This window comes from Amblyomma americanum, chromosome 4 (genome assembly GCF_052857255.1).
Source record: "Amblyomma americanum isolate KBUSLIRL-KWMA chromosome 4, ASM5285725v1, whole genome shotgun sequence".
Taxonomy (NCBI): Eukaryota; Metazoa; Arthropoda; class Arachnida; order Ixodida; family Ixodidae; genus Amblyomma; species Amblyomma americanum.
In genome coordinates, this window is record NC_135500.1 from 197132691 (window position 1) to 197157576 (window position 24886).

The 24886-nt window shown below is 48.2% G+C and overlaps 1 protein-coding gene across 3 annotated transcripts in view; it reads right to left on the reverse strand.

Annotated features, from left to right (window-relative positions):
- Positions 1-24886, reverse strand: part of LOC144128997 (uncharacterized) — a 103242-nt gene that overhangs the window by 67269 nt on the left and 11087 nt on the right. For 2 of the 3 annotated variants that reach the window (XM_077662855.1, XM_077662851.1), the window contains exons 4-7: positions 23595-23665; positions 19417-19473; positions 17835-17915; positions 13730-13861 (exon numbers count right to left, since the gene is read on the reverse strand). In XM_077662855.1, the coding sequence (XP_077518981.1) occupies positions 13730-13861; positions 17835-17915; positions 19417-19473; positions 23595-23665 (341 nt within the window). The remainder of the gene's footprint in view (positions 1-13729; positions 13862-17834; positions 17916-19416; positions 19474-23594; positions 23666-24886) is intronic. The other variant, XM_077662854.1, reaches the window with a different exon arrangement.

Here is a 24886-nt window from a genome sequence, read left to right on the forward strand (position 1 = left end):
CGCATGCAGCACGCGCTGCCGAAGCGAAAGGCCGCGACTCGCATAGTATAATCCGGAACAGTGGTGCCCGCTCTGCACGACCTCACTGCCGCCGCACGGCCTGTCACGCGGGGTCAAAGTTCGAATCCATCGGCCGACATTACTGCTTCCAAGACGCTGTGCTGTATGCGAGGCTGACAATTTGATATATACGACGCCCAGATAAAAAAAATAAATAGAAAGGCGGAGAACCTGCGTATTCCTCTATTACGCGTGTTGCCAGCACGTGCTGCCTGCCAACCACGATCAAATGTGGGCTAAAAATAATAACATTACAAAACATAACCAGGTCTAGCAATGAGTAGCACATAACGGGAACGATGTGCAACATCGCTGACTATGAATGCCGGGCGTCGGGAAATGCTGCAGGACAGAGTGCCTCGTCAGGTGTCCGTAATTCAGGTAACCAGCTTCCCAGTTAGCACAGACCGGAAAAGATAACGTCACCATGGAACGCCGGCGCATCCCACTGCCTCTTCACCCGAGTGGAACCGAAATCCGGACTATTTCTTCACCTGCTTTCCGCGATTAAACGTGTTTGTTCAACAAATTTGAACATTATAAGTTAGCAGATGAAGTATTCCTTTCGCCCGAAAGCGACGACAAAACACAGTTTCTTCTCTTGTTATTTGTTTTCACAGAAGGCGAAATTTCTTTTTTTTTCTTAAAACTCCAACAGGCGTTCTACCGAATCACTACCGCTGCACTAAAGATCTCAGCGGTGCCTACAGCAAAACTCCAAAAGGCGGTGCCTACAGCAAAACTCCAAAAGCTCACACAGCAGTAAAACCCTTCCGACAATTCAAACCAAAAAAGAAATGTTCGCGCTATATGCGGAGTTCGAGTTAAGGGGAACCCTCTGATGCGCGCGACGTTGAACTGACCAAGGATGGTTGGTTTATGGGGGTTTAACGTCCCAAAGCGACTCAGGCTATGAGGGACGCCGTAGTGAAGGGCTCCGGAAATTTCGACCACCTGGGGTTTTTTTAACGTGCACTGACATCGCACAGTACACGGGCCTCTAGAATTTCGCCTCCATCGAAATTCGACCGCCGCGGCCGGATCGAACCCGCGTCTTTCGGGTCAGCAGCCGAGCGCCATAACCACTGAGCCACCGCGGCGGGCGAACTGAACTGACCAGGAGTTAGTTCGAACAAACCGTAAGTTCTAATTAAGGGTGTAGTAAATAACGACAGTCCACTTCGTAGTCACGCGCAATCGGCACGCAGACGACAAATGTTTTCTCCCTCTCTGTCTCCTTAGGTTCATCTCAAGGTGAGGGGACTACTCCCAACAACAGGAACGGCTACCTCGAGACACCACCGCCAAACCGGGTCGAGACAGCGGCGTTAACGGTTCTCTCCAAAAAGACGAGCGTAATAGCCGCAGACGACCTCAAAGGGCAGCCGAATTAAAACGCCACCTGGGCGATTAACCCGACCCCCACCCATCACTCTTCCTTCCCTCCTTACCCTCGCTCGTTACAGGTGCGGGAATAACACGGCGGCCAGACGAACGCCCGCAGGCCCCCCCCCCCCCCCCTCCCCCCCCGCGCCCCTTCCCCCCCCCCCAAGCGGCTCCTGGGAAGAAAAGAAACACTGATTGCCGGCGACTTATAATCCCGAGGGTTCAACGACCCCTCCTCCTCCTTCAGGCGCGCTTCCTCGTAGTGGGGCGCATTAACTCGCTGCACTAAGGCGATACACAGCGGTGGCGTGCACGCTCAACAACCGGGCCGTGGTCAGAAAGAAAAATTGAACAGCTACGCTCAAAGCCAGAAACACGCTCGCGGGCATGAGATCCTCTGCTGGAATGGAATAATCTGCACAGTGCGTATAGCAGCGCTGTTGGCGGTCGATCACGATCTTCTGCGAGATATGCATGCGTTAACAGGTTGATGGGGAAACACAAAAAAATGCGCGGTATAGGCGTACCATCGCAGTCCACGACACACGTAATTGGAACGCTGTCACTAAAGCGATAATAGTGGTCGAGTGGAGAGACAGAGAGAGGAAGAAAAGAAAAAAAGAGCAGAATCGTTTATAACGGTCGCCCGGGAGCCCGCAGCCAGCCTCTTTATTCGCTGGGAAAGATTCGAACCAGCTTTGCGTTGGTATAAGGAAAAAAACTTGACCTCTCCGGCTGTATTTGCAAATGCGCATATCCTAACTAGCTTGTCCGCTCAGCGGCAAACTAGGGCAGTAGGCAAAATTAGCCTTTTTTTCCTCTGTTTTTATCTCGAATTAAGCCACTGATTCGTCGTAGCTAAGCCTTTTCAAGCTATGCACCTCGCAAGGAAATCCGGGCAGAAATGTTAATCTCTTGCACGCTGAACCTATGGCTTATACTTTCGTCCAATGGGCACCACGGAAAGCAGGCTCCGCCTCCAACGGGCCCGAACCCGCACGACGTTACAACGTGCTTTGTTCAAGCCCGCTGATTGCTGTAGACTGCTAAAATCGCGTCACAATATGCTGTACAGACGACTATTACCCTACTCTGTTTCGTCCTTACGGGACAACGACAGAAGAAAAAGCAAAACGGGAGAGGGGGGGGGGGGGGTAACGGGCGACGACTATTATTTTTACCCATTGCGGGACATTACACGAGGGGTACCTACCCCAGTTACCCCAAACCCCAGTTATCGGAGGCAAGAATGCGGCAAGTGCCGGTGTCGTCATCGATGGCCGAATTTAAACGAAAGAGGTCAGTTACCGCAGCGATACGAGCCGGGGAAAGGCCGTTCGCGGCTGCATATACAGGAAGAAGACTCCGGGGAAGAATCGTGTGCCGGACCTTTGAACCCACGCTCAAATAAGCGGCAGAGCGCAACCGTGGAACGAAAAGCGCGCGGAGGTTACGGCGGCGGCCCAGCTAGCAGCAGAGAAGCGTCCCGCACGTCCTGCAAACGCGGACGGATTTGGCAATGTCGCACACGGACCCAGAAGGTGACGTGACAGAATAAGGAGCAAAAAAGAAAACAGAGCGGAACGACAACGGAAAGAGCCCGGCTGGACTGCTGGCGGGCGTGGACTTATTTTTAGCGGACCGCGGCGCCACAGTATAGTGACGGCAGGGGGAAGGGGGGGGGGGGGGGGGGGGGGACTTCTCGGTAGAGGCAGGTGGAGTGACCTGCGGCGAGAATGGATGGGAACAAGTGCTCCAAGCAGAGAGGGTTTCGAAGGCAGCGACATATGGAGACACATTTTCTTTGTGGGTCTTGTTTCTTCGCTTGAATATGATCACGGACCGCAAAACCCGTCGCTCTCTAGACTGCCAGATGCTTGAAGGACGAGAAAGCGCACCGCGCGTCGGTGCGCAGAAAAGAAGAAAGTAGCGGCAAAAAAAAAAGAAAAAAAAGGGGGGGGGATCTCGCAGTCTTCTCGACAGACGTGCCAACCCATTTCCCAGCGCTGTCCTTGACAAGGGGACACAGAGCTGGTCGTGCTAAGCGCCGACGAAGGCGGCGAGGGGGGGGGGGGGGGGGGAGATAGGCGCAAGGGCGCAGTCGCCCATGCAGTCTACCACAACACGATCGTAAGCGCGAGCTCACGCGTACAGTGTAAATGCAGAGGACGCAACTCGATGCAACGAGCGACACCGGAGGCGAGGTTGTTTTTACTGTGCCTAATACTCGACGCACTGCACGCAACTTGCGACCAGAAAAGCCATCACGACTTTGTATGACACGAAAGCGCGGCGCGCTCCACCCGGCGGCAACAACGAACGCACTAAATCAGGGAGGTTCGTGCGAGGAATCAACGAAGACCTTAACGCAATCACAGTGTTGAAAGAAAAAAACCAAAACAGCAATAGAATCCATACTGAGGTCGACAATAACAACATTCAGCTCCTCAATGCGATATTTGAGCGGCGAACTAGTTGTGTGAGCACCCGCCTCGCATGCGAGAGATGCGTGGTTCGATCCCCAGTACCGCCGGTTACCCGCCGGTGATACAATGGGCACAAGTTTACTTCGGGCCTGGTGCTCAGCTTAGCTGGAGTGAAATGGTTGGGAAAATGGGTCTTTGACCACACATCGTGCAATGAAAACTGCCTTGTGCAATGAAGTTATTTGGCCAAAGCTCCCCCTTGCGCCATAATCATCACCATCATCATTTACTTCCACGATAAAAAGGTCGTCCACTACGCCATATTCAGTTAACCGGGGCAGAAGCACAGAGTGAAATCAACGCGCGCAAATGGAGAGACAGCAATCAACAACCACGCTAACCTATTCGGGCGCCATTTATTCTTTTCCGCAAGATTCCAGGGATTACAGTTTAACTGGGACGTGCAAAATATCGTACAAAGTGCCGTAATTAATACAAGTACCAACATCTCAGTGCCAGGACTATACTCAAATACCTATATGCACGAAGGCTCAAGGAATAAATTTTGGTTTTGAAGGTACTGATTAAGCTTCAAATTGCAAAAAAAAATGCTGATGTTATTACAAGTGGCAAAATCTGACGATAAAAATGGCGGACGACGTGCTACCCCGCTTACTGTTTCGTGAAATGTTATTCACTCCGTTCGCTATACGGCAAAAAAAAAAAAAGCAACTTATTTGGGGCATGGAAGACGCTATATATTCGCCTGAAACAAATAAATCAATTCTAGGCACGGCACAAACTCAAAAAAAAAAAAGCTATGAGATCGCGTTGTACACATTTTTGCTACAAAACACCCGAAAGGATTAACAGCCTTGTTGCGGCAAGAGACGAGACGCGCAACCAGTTTCGAACGACCATGCCTGTTTGAGGAACCGAAATCGAGGAGCAGATTCACACCGCATTCGCACAAAGTTCAATCGGCAAGTAATGACGTCATGTACGAAGTGTCGATCACGTGACCTCCGCGCATCAGTTTGCAAGATGATATATCGTTGGACACCTGAACCGCGCCGTAAGGGAAGGGATAAAGGAGGGAGTGAAAGAAGAAAGGAAGGAAGAGGTGTCCGTAGTGGAGGGCTCTGGAATAATTTCGACAACCTGAGGATCTTTAACGTGCACTGATATCGCACAGCACACGGGCGCCTTCGCATTTTTCCTCCATAAAAACGCAGCCGTCGATCCCGACCGCAGCGGCTGCGTTTTTATGGAGAAAAAACGCTAAGGCGCCCGTGTGCTGTGCGATGTCAGTGCACGTTAAAGATCCTCAGGTTGTCGCAATTATTCCGGAGCCCTCCACTACGGACACCTCTTCCTTCCTTTCTTCTTTCACTCCCTCCTTTATCCCTTCCCTTACGGCGCGGTTCAGGTGTCCAACGATATATGAGAGAGATACTGCGCCATTTGCTTTCCCTAAAAACCAATTATTATTATTATTATTATTATTATTATTATTATTATTATTATTATTATTATTATTATTATTAGTATTTCCCAGCAGAAGGCGTGTCAAGGTAATGCCACAGTAATGCAACGGTGAGCGTGGTCACTGCTCGGCAAACTCCGAGCGTAATGTCCAGGGGAAAATCCTCGGTGACAATGTGCGTCGAATGTCCGCGCTGTTCATCAGAGACGATAGAGCAGGTTTCATGCTAACACATGAGAGGAAGTGTTATTTAAAAGCGCGACAGTAATTTTGTTTTTATAATAAGCAAAATACAAAGTAAATTCCTAATAGGGGTACGGACAAGTGACGTACAACTGTTGAAACGCTCATTGATTTGAGAAAACGAGACTGTTGCGAAAACGAAACAAAACGAACGCTCAGCGATGGCGGCAAGCTGCACAGTCGAAGCTATAAACACCGCGCCGCGCGCAAAACCACGGCATCCTCCGGCGAGCGAACACACTGTACAGAGTGACGCTCTTGTGGGAAATCGCGCCGTGGCGCAAGTTCCGCTTTGGTGGCCGCGCGCAGCGACTGACCGACGACCCCCGCATCCGGCCCCGTGCGCAGCAATGCGCGTCGCCCACGGCTCGCGCGAAAGGCGGGCACGGCGAAAACAAAGGCAGCGCCGTACAGTCCGCCGCACACTGAACGCGAACACGCCTCAAGGGCCCTTTCGTGCTCCGCCCGGCCACCGACGGAGCACGGGTTCTCCTTCCGGCGGCAGGGCATTATTTACCCGCGCGCGTTAGCCATGGAGAAGCGCGATGTTCGCAAAGCCATTACCGTTTGTCATCTGAGCAATCTACACTGGTGTCGGTCTGTGCAGTACCTGTTACTATACTTGCTACGTGGGAATTCTCCACGATGCACAGACATCTTGCTTTCCCGCTAAAGCCCGGGATACATGGAGCGTTTTTTTCCGACGATGTTCGCGCGGCAGAAAACGTCGCGGCGGCGCGACGCCCGGCTGGAGATACATGGAGCGAAAAAGCGGCAGCCCGCCGCCGCGTATCTCTCAGCGCGAAAGCAATATGATCAACAAGTGGCAAATACCATTGACCGAGGAGCTCTTTGAGAGCAGCGACGCTGACTCCTTATTCAGAATAACGAAATTGTTCATTTAGACACCACTGTACTGATTGCAGCACGCGTGCATAGATATCTACAAGGTTTTGCGCGCTCGAATGCATGCGGTCGCGTACCTTTCGATGCCCGCTCAGCCGTGGCTACCATCGGCTGCGGTTTTCTTCGGCACCTTCGCTTCAGGGAGGAAAAGCGGGCATTTCGATCCAAGATTCGGTCCTGTTCTCCAAAAAAAGTGACATTTCATGTCTCGTGAAGCGTTTATTTTCACGATAACAACATTTTCGTGCAATAAACACAGCAGAGCTCGTCGGCCATGGCGGCCATATTGGCGGCGGCGGCGGCCAAACCGAAGAGCGGGCTTTCTGCGCTGCTATTGGCTTGCTCCGGCTGCCGCTTCCGGTCTCGCCGGACGCCGCGCGTCAATATCTGGCGGGGCCAGATCGGCGGCGGCGGGCGTTTTTTTCGAGACCGGGCGTCCAAATGCGCGCCGTCGGGCGAAAATCGCCCCAAAAAACGCTCCATGTATCCCGGGCTTTAAGCGCAACCGCACTCGCCACACGCGAATGTACGCCTCTAAATCTTCACGCACCTTCTTTCCCGTGGCTCCTTCGATACTAGTTACCAATGACATCAATAACGTCAAAGTTACCAATAACTTTCAATAACATCAAAGTCGGACCGCCAGACGCGGAACTACCACTACCACCCCCCCCCCCCCCCCCCCCCCCCGAAGCGGGCGACGTCGAAACTAAATACCACCGCCTCCGCGCGTTGGCAACGAAGACAAAGAGGCCTGTAAACAAAAGCGAACGGCCGGGGACTTAGCGGAGTGGCAGGCCCCCGATCGGCGCTCGAACGGGCCCGCATTTGGTATTTAAATGATGCCCCCGGTCCACGGCCGCCGTCGCGTTATACGCGCTTAATTAGCGGAGCCAGTGGAGCGTCGCGTGTCCTTAAAGCCCTGAAGAAGCCAGGCACAGAGCGCGCGAGGTCCCCCTCCCCTCTCCCTCCCCCGAGTGTTACGTATACACCGCGCGTGCGACGCCACCGCAATCACTTCCGCTCTATCACTCGCACACATACAAAGCACCAGCCCGGAAGAAATCGTCACTGACGCGACTACTTTCGCGTCCCGATCAGCTTATTTAAATCTGGCGCCGCAGGAAGCACTAACCATCACGTGCGCTCCGAGCACCGGCCGTCGATAACGACCTCAACTCAATCTCTCTTGCACCTTCTCCGGTCTTTTGAACGCGACGCGATAGAGACAAGGACGACGCGCGAATTCCGAAAGCGAGAACCGCGCCTTGATCTCTTGGCCGATTAATTAATGCGCGCCGCGCAGGAAGGCCGATCGCGGCCGGAAGTGTAGCTTCATCGTCGGTAACACCCCCCCCCCCCCCTATCTCCCCCAATAGAAATGAGAGGTCTACCGCTGCAAATGGCCACGCTTATCGGCACCCATGATGATGAGACCCCCCCTGCCCCCCAGAAAAAGAAACAAAAAACAACTAAAATACACGATGTGAGAAAAGAAGACTGCGCGAGGCAAGAATTAATCTCACACCAGACTGCCAACTCCGCAAAGAAGCCCGCAGATCAGTCGATCGGGTCTCCATCCTCGCGGTAAAGCCAGTTAATCACTAACCGGCCGTCTGGTACACACGCACGCAAAGTGTGCCCGGTATTGTGAAATTCACGACGGTGAGAACCCAAGCAGCGCAGGTCATCGGGCCAATATTGGAAGTAGATGGTTTTACTCCCGTGCTTTGTAGGACCGGCGCTAAGGCGCCCGTGTGCTGTGGGATGTCAGTGCACGTTAAAGATCCCCAAGTGGTCGAAATTATTCCCGAGCCCTCCACTACGGCACCACTTTCTTCTTTCACTTCCTCCTTCATCCCTTCCCTTACGGCGCGGTTCAGGTGTCCAACGATATATGAGACAGATACTGCGCCATTTCTTTCCCAAAAACCAAATGTTATTATTAGGGCCGGCCTTTACCAATACATTTCCAACATTGGACTAATTTTACACGTGCTACTTGGGAAGATTGACGACTATTTTTTCTTTGCCATTTCGCAGCGCAGAGAAGTGCTCTACACACGTGCTCGCGCAGGAAAAGAACTACGGCTGAACGTGTACAGCTAATTAGCCATTGTTAATTAAGCCTTGGAATATCACTTGACCGCCGCCAAGCGGTGACAAGTGGTGAGGGGATGGTCGTGGCCGAATGTACAGTGCTGGGCCCGTAATGCTGCTGAGCCCACAATGCTAAACCGTTTACATTCGCTTAAGTTGCGACTCTTCTTTTTTCGTGTAACAAACATTCTGATTTCGTATATTAAACAAAACATCTTTGGAGTCGAGTTAACCACTGCGCTTGGGATGCTGCGTACAATATTGAGGCCTAAAACAACATGCTAGGACGCAGGATTGTTATTTCAGCCATCCGCTACCCTCAGAAGTCCCCTACGTCCTCCTCGTCCATTTACAAGCCCACGCAATGGGGGTGGCGTTACGCCACGTCATTTACACGTGTAAACATCGGAGCTCCCTGGCGAACCAGAGGAAGCGAACGAAAGCGAAACTGCTTGGCCGACTAGGTGGCAGTGCGAAGCGGCCTGGCGCAGTTACCAGAATACCCCAGAAGTGCTGCCACATCATTTCGCCTTAACGTAATTTTCTGGGCTATACAAATTCTGTTCTCAGTTAATATGGCATATTTGCAATCTGGAGGCAGTAATCTTTCGACCTAAGTGGACTTGGCATTCCCCTTCAGTTTCCCTTTAAAGCTGACAGGTTCTGCCACTTCAACTGTCCAGTGCACAGACAGTGCACACACTAGTGGCGGTAAGTCTCCTTTTGGAAATAGCCAAGATTTTATTCTTAAAAGCCGTGTATGCGGCATTAACTTGATAGAAGCGCGTCGTGCAAGCGGGCTTCTGCAGCCGAGTTTCGGAATCAGTTCGAACCCGACCGCGGCAGCCGCATTTCGATGGAGGCGAAACGCAAAGGCGCCCCTGTGCTGAGCGATTCTGGAGCCCTCCACTACGGCGCCTCTTCCTTCTTTTCTTCTTTCACTTCCTCCTTCACCCTTCCCTTACAGCGCGGTTCAGCTGTCCGCCGAGATGTGAGACAGAAACTGCGCGATTTCCGTTCCCCCAAAACCAATTTATTTATCCATTAGCAACCGCACGGCCAGTCGAGAGAAGCCGCCACCGCACAAGCTGGAACGGCGCCGTCACCGGCAAGTGGCGCCATCTGCCGCACACTCGCGGAGACGGCGCGGCGCCAATTCCGAAACCGGATTACGACGAAACGTGTACCCACCGCCTCTCGGTTCGCTTCCCCGAGTCGAGTCCACTCTCCGCTCGTTAGGAAAGTGGGTCGCTAGCGCCCCTTTGAACGCGCCGCCCGTCTCTCGGGTACGGCACCGCACGTCCGCCCGACAGCGCGCACCCTGCTGGCACGATCCCGCGGTCGTTCCGCGCAACTGCTCTGCGCTCATTTATTAAGTTGCGCACTCATTACGGACCCTCGGAGAACGGCCGTGCAACGCCCACCGCCACGACTACACGCCCGCCGGCGCTTTTCATTCGTACTGCGCACTTTACTACGCGGCGCGCTCGCGCACAACTCGCACGCGACGGACAGCGCCCCACGGTACACGTTGCTGGGTTCGTGTGCTGTATATCCCAAATTAGCAAATTATTAATACTCAGGTCCTCAGTAGAGGCACCATGCCAAGCCGTTAGGCCACCTGCTCCGTGACACGTCAAACGGTACTCTTTGTCGATGGTTCGTTATATCGGGTGCTTCGCCTAAGATGTTCAGCAATTTTTAAAGATAAGGTTGAGTTAGAAGAGCGCTTTTTTCGGCATAGCATTGACAGCGGTGTAGGGCATCAGGAGACCTAAGACACCTATTAACGCGACAGCGTTAAGGAGCTCGTGTCGCAGAAAAGCCGGTGTCGGCGTTGGCCGTCCGCGAAAAATCCTCCTCCTTTCCTTAAAAGCAATTGTTCATTTCATTTTCCTTCCCTTACGGCCCGGTTCGGGTGTCCACCGAGATATGTGAAACATGTGCGTCTTTTCATAAAATTGTCCAACGGGCCACGCGTCGCGCCGAACGGGCGATGGCGTTCCGTGCACCCCTTGGCAACGCCTCAACACGCTGTCGCAGACGAAGCTTAAGCGTCCTCCAAATTATTTTTAAAAAGCCTATTTTTAAAAATCGCAGGTCATCCTAGGTAAAACATCTGGTACAGAGGCCTCATGTGTAGGTCCCCTGACACCATTTCTACACATCTTCCAGAGCCATCCTCACATCCCTTCAACAAATATTTATGGGGCACCACAGCCAAGAATGGTGCGGTAGCACCACCCCACAACATTTGAAACTTGAAACCTGCTCTCCACCATTAACGCTGTAATTCTGGATAGATCCCACGCGTAAGCACACCAAGGACTTATTTCTCACACCTGTGTCCACGGCCGTTCGGCTCATCCAGCCATTGTGCAGTAGCACCAGGTGCGCAGCTGACAGCAAGCCGCTCCCAGAGAAGAGAACGTTTCATCCGCTTATCGCAACATCTCCCTCCTTAAATTTCCCTGCACCCTCCTCCACCCTAATAAACTGGGTCAATGAGCACCCTCCCCACCCCTGCCCCTTCCGAAAAGAAGGGTTCCCGATCTCGTTAGTTCGACCACGCGTGCGGAACTCGGCATACGATGCATCTGAGCAACAGTGCTGAGGACGACCACAATGACATAAGGGGTGTCACACAACGTGACAGGCGCCATTTTGACGGTGCACAGGACGCAGCTTGCGCGGCGTATAGGCCGGAGCACGTGGCGATTAGTCGATTACGTACGCGCGGCCCTTGGCTCAGTGTAGGCCACAATGGCGACCACTAGCTGTGGCTTCAGTGCACGGGCGCGTCGTGGCAGCCTGGACAACTGACCTTATACAGAGAGCATATCATAACGACACTGTAAACACATAGCAGTCAGGCCTGATTTCAAGTTATGACTTGAAATTCGCATATCCCCTTCAGATAAAAACGAGGTGAGCTCGCGACAACACGATTAAAACCAGTCGGAACCTCTCCAAGGCCATTGTATTTCCAAACACGTTCTCAACTTGCTCCATATGTGAGTAAACGCAGGCTATAACCCTCTCAGCTGTCTTATCCGGCAAGGCGGGTAATAAGCGGGCGACCGTGGCGCACACACGCGCGACCCGCGCCATCTTCGCGGCGCCGGGCCCATTTTCTCACGGCGCCCCGCGACGCCGATTTCATACGTGAGCGAGGGCCAGACGGAACAGCGCGCGCGAACGACGGGGACAGCCGCCACGACATTACGCGCAGTCATTACACGGGCCAACGCGCCCCGCTGCGTCAGGCCGCTGCCGGCGGTCGTCGTGAAGAGCGCCGGACGAAGGGACTGCGCAAAGTGCGAAGCCTCGTGCGATGGGAATAGCCGCAGGACACGGGGGGAGGGGGGGGGGGGGGGGGTAGACCCCGTCGGGCGCGGCGGCGCACGGGGCACAATTCTCTACTTGCGGCCACTGCGGACCTCGTAACAACAACGGTGCGTGGGAGATAGAGCACCATTGAAAAGAAAAAGCAAAAAAAAAGAGGAAAGATCGCTATAGATATGAAACGCACGCCTAATGCAAATGGGGCCGCGATTTTCGGGCGGTGGCGCGATCGGGGACACCGCAACGACGCTCCTCACTGGCTACTTATCCGGAGAAGCGAGGGCGGGAGATCTCAGCAAGGGGGGTTGACTTGTCCTATATGCCAGTCCGGTGCCGGCGAGCTCGCTATGTTTGCTCTGTAAGGCGGACCTGAAATGGGCCCGGATTCAATTTACAGCGATGCTCTGCGTGCAGTGGGCAGAAAATAATATAAAAAGACAACACAGGTCAGCAAGCCACAGCTGTGAGACGGTGCAGGCTACTGGGGTAATTGAGGTTGCCTAGGGCAACTCGCAATATATGCGACCACCTGTGGCCAGCACTGCAATTTACTCCTCTTCAAAGCACACATATGCCTCCCATCCATCATCAAAATGCACTGTCCGGTCTGCTTTCCCACAGACAGGCTGCGCAATTTTGTGATTTGTAGGTAGAGTTCAGCTTTCAAGTTTTAAAAAAACAACCTATTGCAGTAGTGCCAACAGCACTCATAAAATGACATCTGTCACACCTGCCAAGGCAACAAAAAGTGACACACTGCTTTTATGTTCTACATCAGTTAATCTGGAAGCCCGGCTATACAGGCAAGCGCCGAGGCCGTTGCAGCTCCACCAAGCTGACCCAGCAAAAGGGAGGCCCAAAAGAGGAGGCTCAAAATGAATGGTGTAACAATTTTTTTCCTGAGCCAGGTTTATCAGCATAGCTGCATTTAGGATCACCAATTATACGTACCAATGGTGTCAACCTACTGTCGTAATGCCACAGCCAACGAGCTTGCACTTGTTAGCATGACACCGCAGGTGGAAGGCTGCTGACTATACTGTCATGACAATAGGTCGCCATAACTGGTAAAAGGACCTCCTTTTAAGGGCATTTGCCACTCAGTTCTCCAGATCCAGCTATAGTGGCAGGAGTGCACTGCCACTGTTGAAGACTATACATTGAAAAGTAATGCGCTCCTGAGAAGGCAGACATTCCAGTTTTTCATTCGAAGCAACATATCTCAATTACATCCCTTTGTTGGAGGCAAAACTTGCTGAATACCCCTCATATAACCAAAGTAGTAAAAGGAATAGAACTAACAGCCGACACATTAATTGCAGTAGACCTCTACACTCCATCCTTCTTGGCTGAATGCAAGCAATGACAAAAATAAATGTAAACACATTAAAATGCACCCTACTCTTATCAAACAGCCTGATATTGCCATGCTTTGTCAGATAAATATGTGCACACTGAAGCCTTTCCTAGCATCACATACAGACACTGGCACACTAGGCAGCACAAAAAATCAAAAATCATTCATAGCTGACAGGGACCAGTACCAAAGCACTGAGTGCAATGCGTAATCAGAGCAAGCAGTGTCAGGATGCACACATCACAAACAGAACGAACATGGATAATGAATCCACCTTGTCCAAAATACCAAAAATCAAAATGCACTAAAAGCCGACTCAGCATGCAGTATATTTGTCGTGAGCACGGCGTGCATTATGAAGGAAGAGCACAAGCCATGCCCCTACCTGCGTGAGGTGCACAGGGCACGACCCGTACTGACCTTGGCGTAGTGGTGCAGAACTGCAGGGAACAGCACTAAAGTGCACGGTTTTGTGCATGCAAGGTGATTTCGGCTGCGTCAGCGAAGTCCGCCTTGCCAAAGCAGGACGGCTCATGCTAGCCCTGTCCGACTCTGGGCCAGCCGAGCACACAAGGGGGAGGGAGGGGTTAGGGAGGAAAGGGGGACCTCCGGTTAGTCTGGTTAGTGCTCAACCCCTTTCTACACGCAGGGTGTGAGGCCACCTAAACTAGTTGGTGGCCTCTCTTTAGTCTAAGGTACGTGCATTTGTGCAAACGAAAAAAAAACCAGAAGGCTACTATGCAAGTGTGAATCACAAATGATTACATGCAAGGCTAGATTACAGAAAAAGCTGCTGTACTGTCATGCAAGTGAAATACCCGGGAATTAGTCACATGGCACCTCAGTAAACAGTCACAATGTGCAGTTAAAAATTATCAAAATGTGTTCCAGCTGGGACCAAAATCAGTTTTAAGTCTGGCGAAAACTCACAACAGGCACTATATGTTAGCTCCTTTAGTGGAATTAAGGCTAAGTGTAATAAACAAACCATCTACTGACGGCTCATTGCATGTAACTTTCCCTTCTTTACAGCCTTCACAAACAAAGTGCATGATTTAAGTATGATGGCTTGCACCTTCGAATCGCTACTCACTAATCAACTAATGAACAACCTCATGCATCCTCAATGGTGAGATATAACGAAAGATTATCCAGCTTGGTGTCCATTCAATATGCTCAACTGCCTAGCTGTTCTCGATGAATAATCAGTTACTGACACTAACAATAAGAAAGAGTTTGAACAATCAAAGACTTCCCTTAACAGCAAAACGGAAAGCACCAAGTGGTGCAAAGTACCGCTAGTTATCAGGTGGGATCTCAAGTAAGTGTGATGAAAGGTGTAACCTAAAAGCACCCTGTGAAAGTCGCTGCCCCCCACTTCCCCACCCCCTAGAGCCCCAATGTTGAAGGGGCACTGAGAACAACTCCATCCTTCTCAGTAAAAATTGATTCTTCAGCTCTTTTTCCTATGCTAATGTTTGTCCAGCAGCAGAAAACGCATTTATCACTGAGAAAATTGTATTTAAATACTTTCTCGCCTGTGAATTGAAACTTGTGAAGTCTTTATTGAAAAGGACTGGCTGCCACTGTTTTCAAGTGAATGGCAGTGTAGCATAGCCTCTGGAATACAGGCCAAAAAATAAATGCTGACTCAAGAATTTTATTAGCGAAATGGTGTGGTGATTGTGGCGCCTGTATTTTGTATTTTGGTCCTTTTTAGCTTATGAAAGTTCCCTTTTCAGCTGATATAAAGCTCCCTTTTCGACGAGAGTGGTCTCTTTGTGATTAGAACACAATACCCAATCAATACATGCTATCTTTCTTTTTTAATAACAACAAAGTGGACCAGTGTGCATGGCATTAAAGGGGCTCTGAAAGGGGCTCTAATAAAGTTGAGGTATGCCTGGGATGTTAAAGCATGCCACTTCATGAATTGTCCAGGAAGAATTTTTTAATGCGCTTTGTAGAAACAGAATTATCTGAAGTAAAAATCTGAATTTCAGCGTCGTCTTCGCACCTTCGCACCCTCTCCTCTCGTCACTTTTTGCACATTGGAAGGTCGGCGCTCCTCTCCGCCGAAGTTATGTGGCTTATTGGCCGCGGCCTTGGTAGCTGCCTGACGTCTGAAAGAATCTAACCAATAGCCATCTCTCAACACGTATACGTAGATGCAAGCGACAGAGGAGGGTGTGAGCATGGAAAAGTCGCCGGGAAGGACTCGCCAACTTTCACGCGTGAATGTGGGTTCTCTGCTGCTTGTAGAAGTGTATTATTCGGCTCAGGAGTTCATATTTAACAGAGTATACTGAGGGGCCAGTTGGTCAGACATATTATAAACAAAAACATAGCATATGGACGGGACGAAGAAGGGCGAAGACAGTAGCAACCGTCCTGTCTTCGCCCTTCTTCGTCCCGTCCATACGCTACGTTTTTGTTTATAATATCAGGAGTTCATGACAACACAATGCAGTGATTGAGCAAGTTATGTCCTCTCCTCGGAACGTGTTTCAGAGCCCCTTTAAGAGTTACAGAACTGGAAAAGATATGTTCCTGTACGCTTCAAAGAAGTAATATTTTTGGTTAACATTTTTGCTTTCAATCTCCAAGGGTTGCGATGTCAGGAGAGAGCATGGAAAACTGTCACAAGTCATACGTGCCAGCAGGACTGCGCATTCGCTGCTCTGTCATCTGCCAACAGTACATGGGACTTGTGGCAGTTCTGCAGTTGACAGCAGATGATGAAGCAGCCAATTCTTTGCTGTTGTTCTGTGAGAGCACATGACTAATGGCAGTTTTGTGTACTTTCTTCCGACATCACACCCGACAGAATTTGAAACTGAAACCCTAGGCAGAAAACAGCTGTAATAAATATGGGGTTTAACATCGCAAAGCAATATGGGCTGTGAGGGACGCTGTAGTGGAGGACTCCGGTTTAATTTCAATCACCTAGAGTTCTTTAACGCATAGTGACATCACAAAGTATGTGGGCGCCTTGCGTTTTGCCTCCATCGAAACGTGGCCGAGACAGCTGGGATTAAACAAACATTCTCGGGCTCAGCAGTTAAGTGCCCTAACTACCTGAGCCACCATGGCTGGGCCTGTAATAAATTATTTGAAGCACTCGGGAACATATCTTCTCTAGCGGTGTCCCTCCTATCACCCTGCACACTGTTATCAGGAAAAGAACAGAGCCTGAAAACTTGGCATGCTCACTCCTGCATACTAGACAGAAAGAACTGTATATGTGTGTAAAATAAAGTAATCCATCCCGTTTATAAAATGAGAAAAAGGGGAAAAGAGAGGCCAATCTCATCTAAGTAACTCCTCACACAGCCGGCATTATCACAGCAAAAAATCAGCGTAAACGAGTTCCAGCTTTAACTACGAAGCCATGCTTGTTGTCTCCGTTAGCTTGATAATGCCTTATCTGAATGCAGGGAGGAAGCAGCATTCAGATACGCAGCTTTTAAAACTTAGCCTGCATTTGCATCAGCACACAGCCCCCGCTTCTTGCAAAGAAACCAAGATCCCTAAGTTGGCTAAAAAAACATGTGCACAGATATGCTTCTGAAAGCAGATACTTATAATCCAAAACCAAGGGTATCTGCCCATATCTAAATTATCGTCATCGACCATGACTGCAGAGTAGGTACTTAAAGTCATGAGGTCACTATCATTAGGCATAGGTATCTTCGAGTGTGCATCAAGTGTCTACTACACTAAAGGGAAAGCTGCAGCTGGCTCGATATGTTATGCAGACGCAATGTGGTCAGTTAATGAAATTGTTAGCCCTCCTAGCACAGATTAGTAAATTTCAGCTCTGAGCAGTTTCTGCTAACATCATAAGGACTCTGTGCACACCTCTACACTAATACAGCAAGTGTTGCCGTCACACTGTGATGACTGCAAGCTATGTGCAGATGTTACAAGCTTTAAAGCCAATTTCATCACATGCTGCATGTATAGGTTGCCAATAAATATATATGCTGAACAGCTGTGGTCCTACAGCTTAATAGACAATATGAAAATGTGAGCAGAGAAGGAAGTTTTTGAGGTTGGCTTCCTTTTAGCACCAAAGTATTCCCGCAATTTCTCACAAGCTCTCATTGACCCTGACAAGAAAATGAGTGTACTGAAAAGTTAGGAAATGAAGTGTAACAATCTGAGTCAACATTCAACAACAATTAACATGCAGAACATTGAACAGCAAAGTTAAGTTTCCTGCAAGCAACCATTCAGCAAATTAGTTACGTGGAACATACAAATAAAAAAGCTCGGATAGCTAACTAAAAGCTACAAAAACAAGGCTGCCAATGCAACATGCACCCCATGCCAGAGCAGGCACTGTAACCCGACCAGTGGCTAAGGCTCTGCAAGACGCTTGGCGTCAAGTGCTGTCTCACCATGGAAACATTCTTCAAGACTTGACAGGAAGTCCGACGTTGCGCACCGGCCATAATTTTCTCACAACAAGGAATGAATGTCAACCTCCGAAGTGTGAGATAAACGAGCTGTGGTGGCCTACCTTTGGTGGCTGGCTTTGTGTTCCATGGCCTTGGGTAGTCTGGGCGCTTTGGCGGTGGCTTTGTCTTGCGTTCTGAGAGGGCTGGAAACACATACGCACAATTAGAAGAATGCAACTAGTAGCAAAGGTTGGGTACATGGGGCTTGTTGGTACTACATTTTGGTAAGTGAAGTTATGCTAAATAAGACAGGAGAAAGGACACTGGGGAAAGACAGGTGTACACAAAAGCACAAAACTGTAAGAAACTGTCCTTTCTCTGTGCCCTGTCTCTGCCTTTGATTTCGAACAACTCTGCTCGCCAAACTGCAACAAGCAGCTCTTTCTTCTCAAAAAGATTGAGTCCCCTTCACTAGCTATGTAACACAGTAAAGTTCTTGGCTGTGAGGCGGGCCTCATAGCTCAGACGATGTGACTGCCACGCTCTCATTAGGGGAAACATGAAGACATCTGCGCATTCAAGTTGTGAAGTTTTTAAGCGTAGCAAGGCACCTGAGACCATCTGTAAAATAATACGCTGCACTCTGCTACATTCTTTGCAGCCCACGTGCTGTTAGAAAAATTTCATTTAAACCTCCTAACCTGTAACAAGGGAGTAGCTAATCATTATCATCCAACCAAGCACAGCCATACAGCTACAAAGGAACACTATACAGATTCCATAGAAAATTCGTCGGAGAAGAAAAATTCGTCTTGGTATAGACCTCAGAAGTCTTCTTCAAATGTGAAGTTTCTGCAGAAGATATAAAGCTTTCCTTTTGTAGTCATATGGCTGTGTTTGGGTTGATGCTAATGATTAATTACTCCCTTATTAGAAATCAAATGCACCTTGAAGAATTTCTTCAAGCATTGGAACAATTCCTAACATTGGAATAATTTCTAACTTATTAGGCTACAATGAACAAAGGCTGTTCCCTTTGTGTTGCAGAAAATTTCCAAGATTTGGAAACAAAGCTGCAGTAAGGGATAAGTAGAACGTAGAACAAGTGATAGCCCTAGTAGTTTTTATGTAAAATGGCACATTGCTATGCTGTAGTACACTAACAACCTGAGATGTGCAGTATGGCAATAATAAAAAATTGTTCAAAAAAGAAAACATTGCATGTCCATGTGACAGCTATAGCTACAGTGAAGTTTTCATGTAACCTAGCTGGGTGATACTATTTTGTCTGGTTCATATACAGCCCTCGAGTAATGCAAGCGAAAATGAGAAATAACTGACATGGAGACATAAATGAGCATATACTCTAGTTCAGACTGCTTGCTCAACAACAGAAGTTTCATGTGACACAAGTGCATGCGAAGCCACTTTACACACGGTTATAACATCACCAGAACCCATGTGAGGAGCGCTGCTCTTACAGTAACCCATACAGTGCCTGCTACCTCCTGTAAATTACCATAAATACTACAGCACTGGACTTCAAAACACTTATGCAATAACTACAGAAACAAGAAGTGACATTTGCACAGCTAGCAATGTTGCAGAGGTCATTTTGTGTAACAGATATTGACAAGCAGACATACGAAGAGAAGATTTGCATAATTTTTTTTTTAAAGGAAGAATGAAGCACTGCTGGCTCACCAGATTTCACTGAGGGTGCTCCCTTCCCTGAGGAATGAACTGATGCTGCGTCAGCACCTGGATAAATGATAATTAGAAAGCGGCTCAACAGAAGTAAGAGCCCACGCTAGTGCAGAATCCATCAAAGGATCCTAACCAAGGCAATCTGCGTAAATTTCTTGCCTAAGTAAGGGCAATGATAGTCATAAAAGCCACAGAATAAGGTAGAAAGTCACACAAGAAGACAGCGCTGCTGTTGTAAAAAGTAGTTTCATGACATGACACTTGCTGCCAAACAAATGAAAGGAAAAAAAAAGTGAATTCAGAAAGAATTGTGCATAAGCATTCATTCTGTACTGATTTTAAGACAAAAACTGCTTGAACGATGATGTTCATGCAAAGAAAAATACAGAATGAAAATATTTATGCCTCGGGATCACTTAAGTTTAAATGTGCATAATCAACACATGTATAAATGTTTTTGCAGCAGCATGTATAAATAACGCTGTGGCTCCACTTACAATGATGAAATATGCGGACCTTATGTGGTGCAGTCTGTGAGCATGGTACATTATCCTTTGCCAGTCAAGATCGACCCATGAGCTCGTGTTATCCCCATTAGCGTTTTATCAACATATGCATAGAACTTAAAAAAATGAAATCTACGGGCGTATTGACGCCGCAGTGGAGACTTGCGATCGAAGTGCATAAAAGAACAACAATCTATAGGCTTATTGATGTCTCAACTGAGCACTAAAGTCTAAGTGGACCACTGTTTCATTCATTATTTCTGAAGTTGCAAAAAGTACTACCTACATTTACAGAATTCAATTAACAACATGCAGGCTGCTAACAGCAACAAACACACATCTAATGCCTTCCTCAAGAAAAACTCTGCAAACAATTTTGCAATAATCATTAACAGTTCTTTACATGTCAAAGCAACACTGTGTACTACGAGGTATGGCATAGTGCAGGGCTCCGAATTAATTTCGACCACCTGAGTATCTTTAACACGCATGAAAATCTCGGTAAAAAAGCATTTTCACATGTGACGGCTGAGATCGAACCCACCAAGTCATGCTCGATAGCCAAATGCTATGCACCCACTGAGCCCACCATGGTGGCTATAAACAACAATACAAAGGTCTCAGATCAAGCACATGCAATGGTGTCAATCAAGCATGTGTAATGCCCTAGAGGTTCAGGGCACCACTACCAAAATGTGTCAAGCAGTGCCAGTGCAACACAGCACACATGTTGGTCAAATCAGCACTAAGGTGCAAGCCTTGACATCTCACAGGCTTCAGTGTTCAGTTGCCTCAATGCATGCAAACAGCACTTTTCAGAGAAGATGGGGAGGGAGAGTTGAAGTGGGAGATAGAAGAGAGGGCGGGAGGCGACGGCTGGTGGGTGGGGGAGAGAGTGTGGGTACAGCGTGTCCCACTGCGATTGCTGGATTGGATCGGGTGTCACCCAGTGATTGCCGGACTGCATTACGCCAGCCGCTCGCATGGTCTGAGCTCTTCAGCAACAGCGGCTGTTCCGTCCAGGGAAAACACTAATGCTAACGCATACTCTGCCGTATCAATCGCACTGATTGCCTATAATTTTTTTTCTCTTGCAGAAGAGCTGCTCAGAATGTTGCAGTGAATAATTTATTACATACAAACCAGGGTAGGATTTATGAGATGACAGCAGCAGAAAAAATCAACAACGTTGTTTGCCGCCACTATGCATATTGGCAACGGCTGGAATCAAACACAAAATGCATACTGGCATTTGTTACTCAAGACCTTCAAAACAGGGAGTTATTCCTTTCACCGCAAAAACAAGTCTAAATTTTCAAGAACAATTTGTGTATCCTCTTAAAACGACCGTTCGTATGTGCAGCCACTGCCAAGGTGAACGTCACCTGCAGGCCACTGTGAACCATGGTTGCACCAGCTAATGAGCAGGCCCAAGGGTTCTTAGTACTGCAGCGGCGCTGCATCTTGAAAACAGGGAGTGTGCCACAATGCGTGCGCTTGTGCTCCAGAGAATTAAGAGCTGCAGTGCCTGCATTGCAGCGTGTCACAATCCAGTGCAAGGGGTACAGTGAAACATGCACAAACTGAATAAACCTCGACTACAGCAATAACCACAGCAATAAGTCGTGACTAAGGTCCGTAATTTTCTGCAGTGGAAAATTTTAAATCCCATGTACTAAGAACAAAGAATCTGCAATATTCTGCAGGAAACATTACACACCCAAAACAAATATGTAATATTTTTTTTCAAACATGTTTTCCTGCCTGAATCTTCACGGCTCCTTCCCTGCCTTCTCCTCATCCTCAACAGCACGCAGCATTTTCTTTCCACGTTTTTAGTAACTCTTTCTCGCCTGTGCATGTCACGCACTTTGCCTCGATGGCCCGATATTGTCAAGGAGACTGCTTTTACTTGAAAATCACTAGTCTAGTAGGTGAGCTTGCTGTGGTTATCGCAAATAACAATGAAAAAAAAAAAGCTGCACTACATTTGCACCTTGGTTCCAAACACAACAAGAGGAGGGTTCCCAAGCAGACATATTTAAAACAAAAATTCACGGGATATTCACGCAATATTCGTGCTTTGCTTTTGACGGGTGACAGTATCATGATTCTTTCCACAAAGGCATGTGAATGTGTTGCGGCCAGAATGGCAGCGCTTGACACGCTAGCTTGCTTGAGAGAATTGCACAGCAAGCATGTCATGGCATCAGTAGAACTTCGTTCACTACCAGATTCTACCTCTGAAGAGAATTCATACAATTAAATAATAAAATTCCCATCATTCTACCATTCCCACCTATGTCCACAAACACAAGACAATGCCACTGCTGACGCACAATTCCCCGAAGTATGCTCAGATAAACAATTTTTCGCTGAATCGTGGAAAACCAGCAGCTTTAGTGATGGCACATGCAAGCAAACAAAACTCGACAACTGCAACATCTCATTACAATGCCACAGAAACAGACCCTTTACTTCAGTGCCTATCCAATAATAGCAAGTAAAAATAGAAAATATTACTGCGATTTCTTTACGAAGTCCATATTTTGTTGCAATAAAGCACTGTTAGGGCTAAATCTGTGAGACTGTCAATCAAAAGGAATAGCCGTAATTGCTATGGCTACCAAAAAGGAAAGGTTCTTAGGGACACTTACTTAATTACATTGTGTGTTGGCAATGTGATACCGTTCGAAGCTGTTGATGCCCTTACAACGAGTTTGTGTGATTCTTTTATGGCTATGTTTGCAGACCCGTACACATATGTATGCACACAACCAGAAATCTTTTCGGTCTAGCAGGTGGTTAGATGTTTCCCTGCAGGTGTCCAGAGGTGGCGACACAGATGTAATGAAGATGCATCGAAACGTTTAGTTGTCCCTTCCGGTCTGGTGAAGTCACTTTCCTCAAGCTAATGGGTGAATTTTATGACCAACATCACATTTTTTTTTCCTGATGAGACTTCTAATGCTATCACATTAAGAAATTGGCAGTGGCTTAGCTTGGTTATGCCAGGATATACGTAGCGAGAGGTATGTTTCTCTGGCTGAGTTTGTTGTGGTCACTGTATGTTTAGCAATGAGAGACATTAGGCTCCATCTCGGCGGCTATGCGCCGTCTATTATGCTCGGCAGTCTGGCATCTCCGTTTGGCAAGCCGTTCCTCTCTCTGTTCGGGCGTCTCCACTGCTCTCTTCGCCTTCTTACGCTCATTCTCTCTTTGTTGAGTAGTCAAGTGCCAGGCGACAACCTCTGGATCGGAAGAGTTAATCTTTTCTTGTCTATACCGCCCTTCGGCAGCGGCTGGACTCTCCTCTGCATCCATGTCAAACGTGATACAGCCACCCATTACATCTCCGCCTTTTATACGCAATGCTGTGCATGCGATGCGCAGTTGGGGTGACAGAGCGGCGTGCAGCGACGTGGCGACGAAGCGCGCGGCGCATCTGCTGCTCCTCTCTGGTTACCATAGTAACAGCGCATGTGCACAACTTTCCTCTCCCGGCCACTGCGAAATGCTCGACTGGTAGCCCAGTGTAGCTCCCGCTCATGTCTCATTAACTCCCACTTCATCACCCTAGCTAACACATAAGCAAACATATACCTGGCCTTATCAAAAATGTTCAGTGAAGATGAAACAATGAAGGAAATATTGGGTATGGCAGAGTACCTTTCATAACAGTACTTTCATGCGCCGTGGTGGTGCTGTCAGCAGTGTCATCCTTGGATGAATCTCCAGCTCTGAAAGACATGCAGATTACGCAGACTGAGTGAACAAGAAATGATATTTAGAAAAACAAGAATTTCCTATCCTAAGTATCTCTATAAGATCAGTAAAGAAGATTTTCACAGAAGAAGCCAAAAGAGAGAGAATAAACTTTGTTTCAGGAACTCAAATCTATGCCTGCAACACATCTTAGTTCTCTAAAATGGAAATGGAAACCAAGATTAACATTCCTTCATTGAAAAACGGCTGAATGCAAAGAGCAAGGCATCCACAATTGCAAGTATTGTTTTTTGGCGAAACAGGCCGACTTGCTGCTCAATGTTCTTTCATTTAAAATGTAGTCCAAAGCGTTGTGCACCTAAAAAAAAAATATTTTTGCAAGAAGCACGCAACACAATTTAAGAAATCAAAATTTTTCATAACCATGGAATGCAAGTTTTGCAATGATAACACTGACGAAGCCTTGTAAGGTAACAAAGCAGCTCAGGCATAATAATTGGAAGCAACTGTTTTTTGTTCAGTATGAAAACTTGGACAGACATAAGGTGATAAGAAATGAGGGTGAATAGGCTGAACATGCAACAAGAAGAGGTACAATGTCTGTCTTCAGAATGAAGACAAGGAGAAAGGATGCAGAGAAAGAAAGTGAAACTCTGGAAGATGGCTCCTACAGCACAAAAAGAAGAGCGATATCCATTACGTTACACTTGCACCCATTCCTGTCCAGCTCCCTAGCTTTAGTTCAGTGTGGCAGAACTACTTACGCTGTAATCACTAGAACCACTTCCAGGAGCAAGAAATTTTTCACAGGAAAATTGCACTGGCTCCCATTTTTTTTTTCTGAACAAGTGAAATGAAGAAAACTATTGCGCAAACTGGACCAGCCTCTTCAAAGTGCAAGATAAACATTTATTTTCTTGTGGACTGAAATACTTACAAAATATCAACATTTATTTATCTTCCTGCTTTCCAGGTTTCATGAGCTTATGTCATCATCATCATCATACCGCAGGGCAAAGGCCTCTCCCATGTCTCTCCAATTAACCCTGTCATTTGCCAGCTGCGGCCACCACATCCTTGCAAACTTCTTAATCACATCTACCTACCTAACTTTCTGCCGCCCCCTGCTGCGCTTGCCTTCTCATTTGTCCCAATCCATCACCCCTAAGGACGAACTGTTACCTTGCCTTCGCATTACATGCCTTGCCCAAGCCCATTTCTTCCTCTTGATTTCG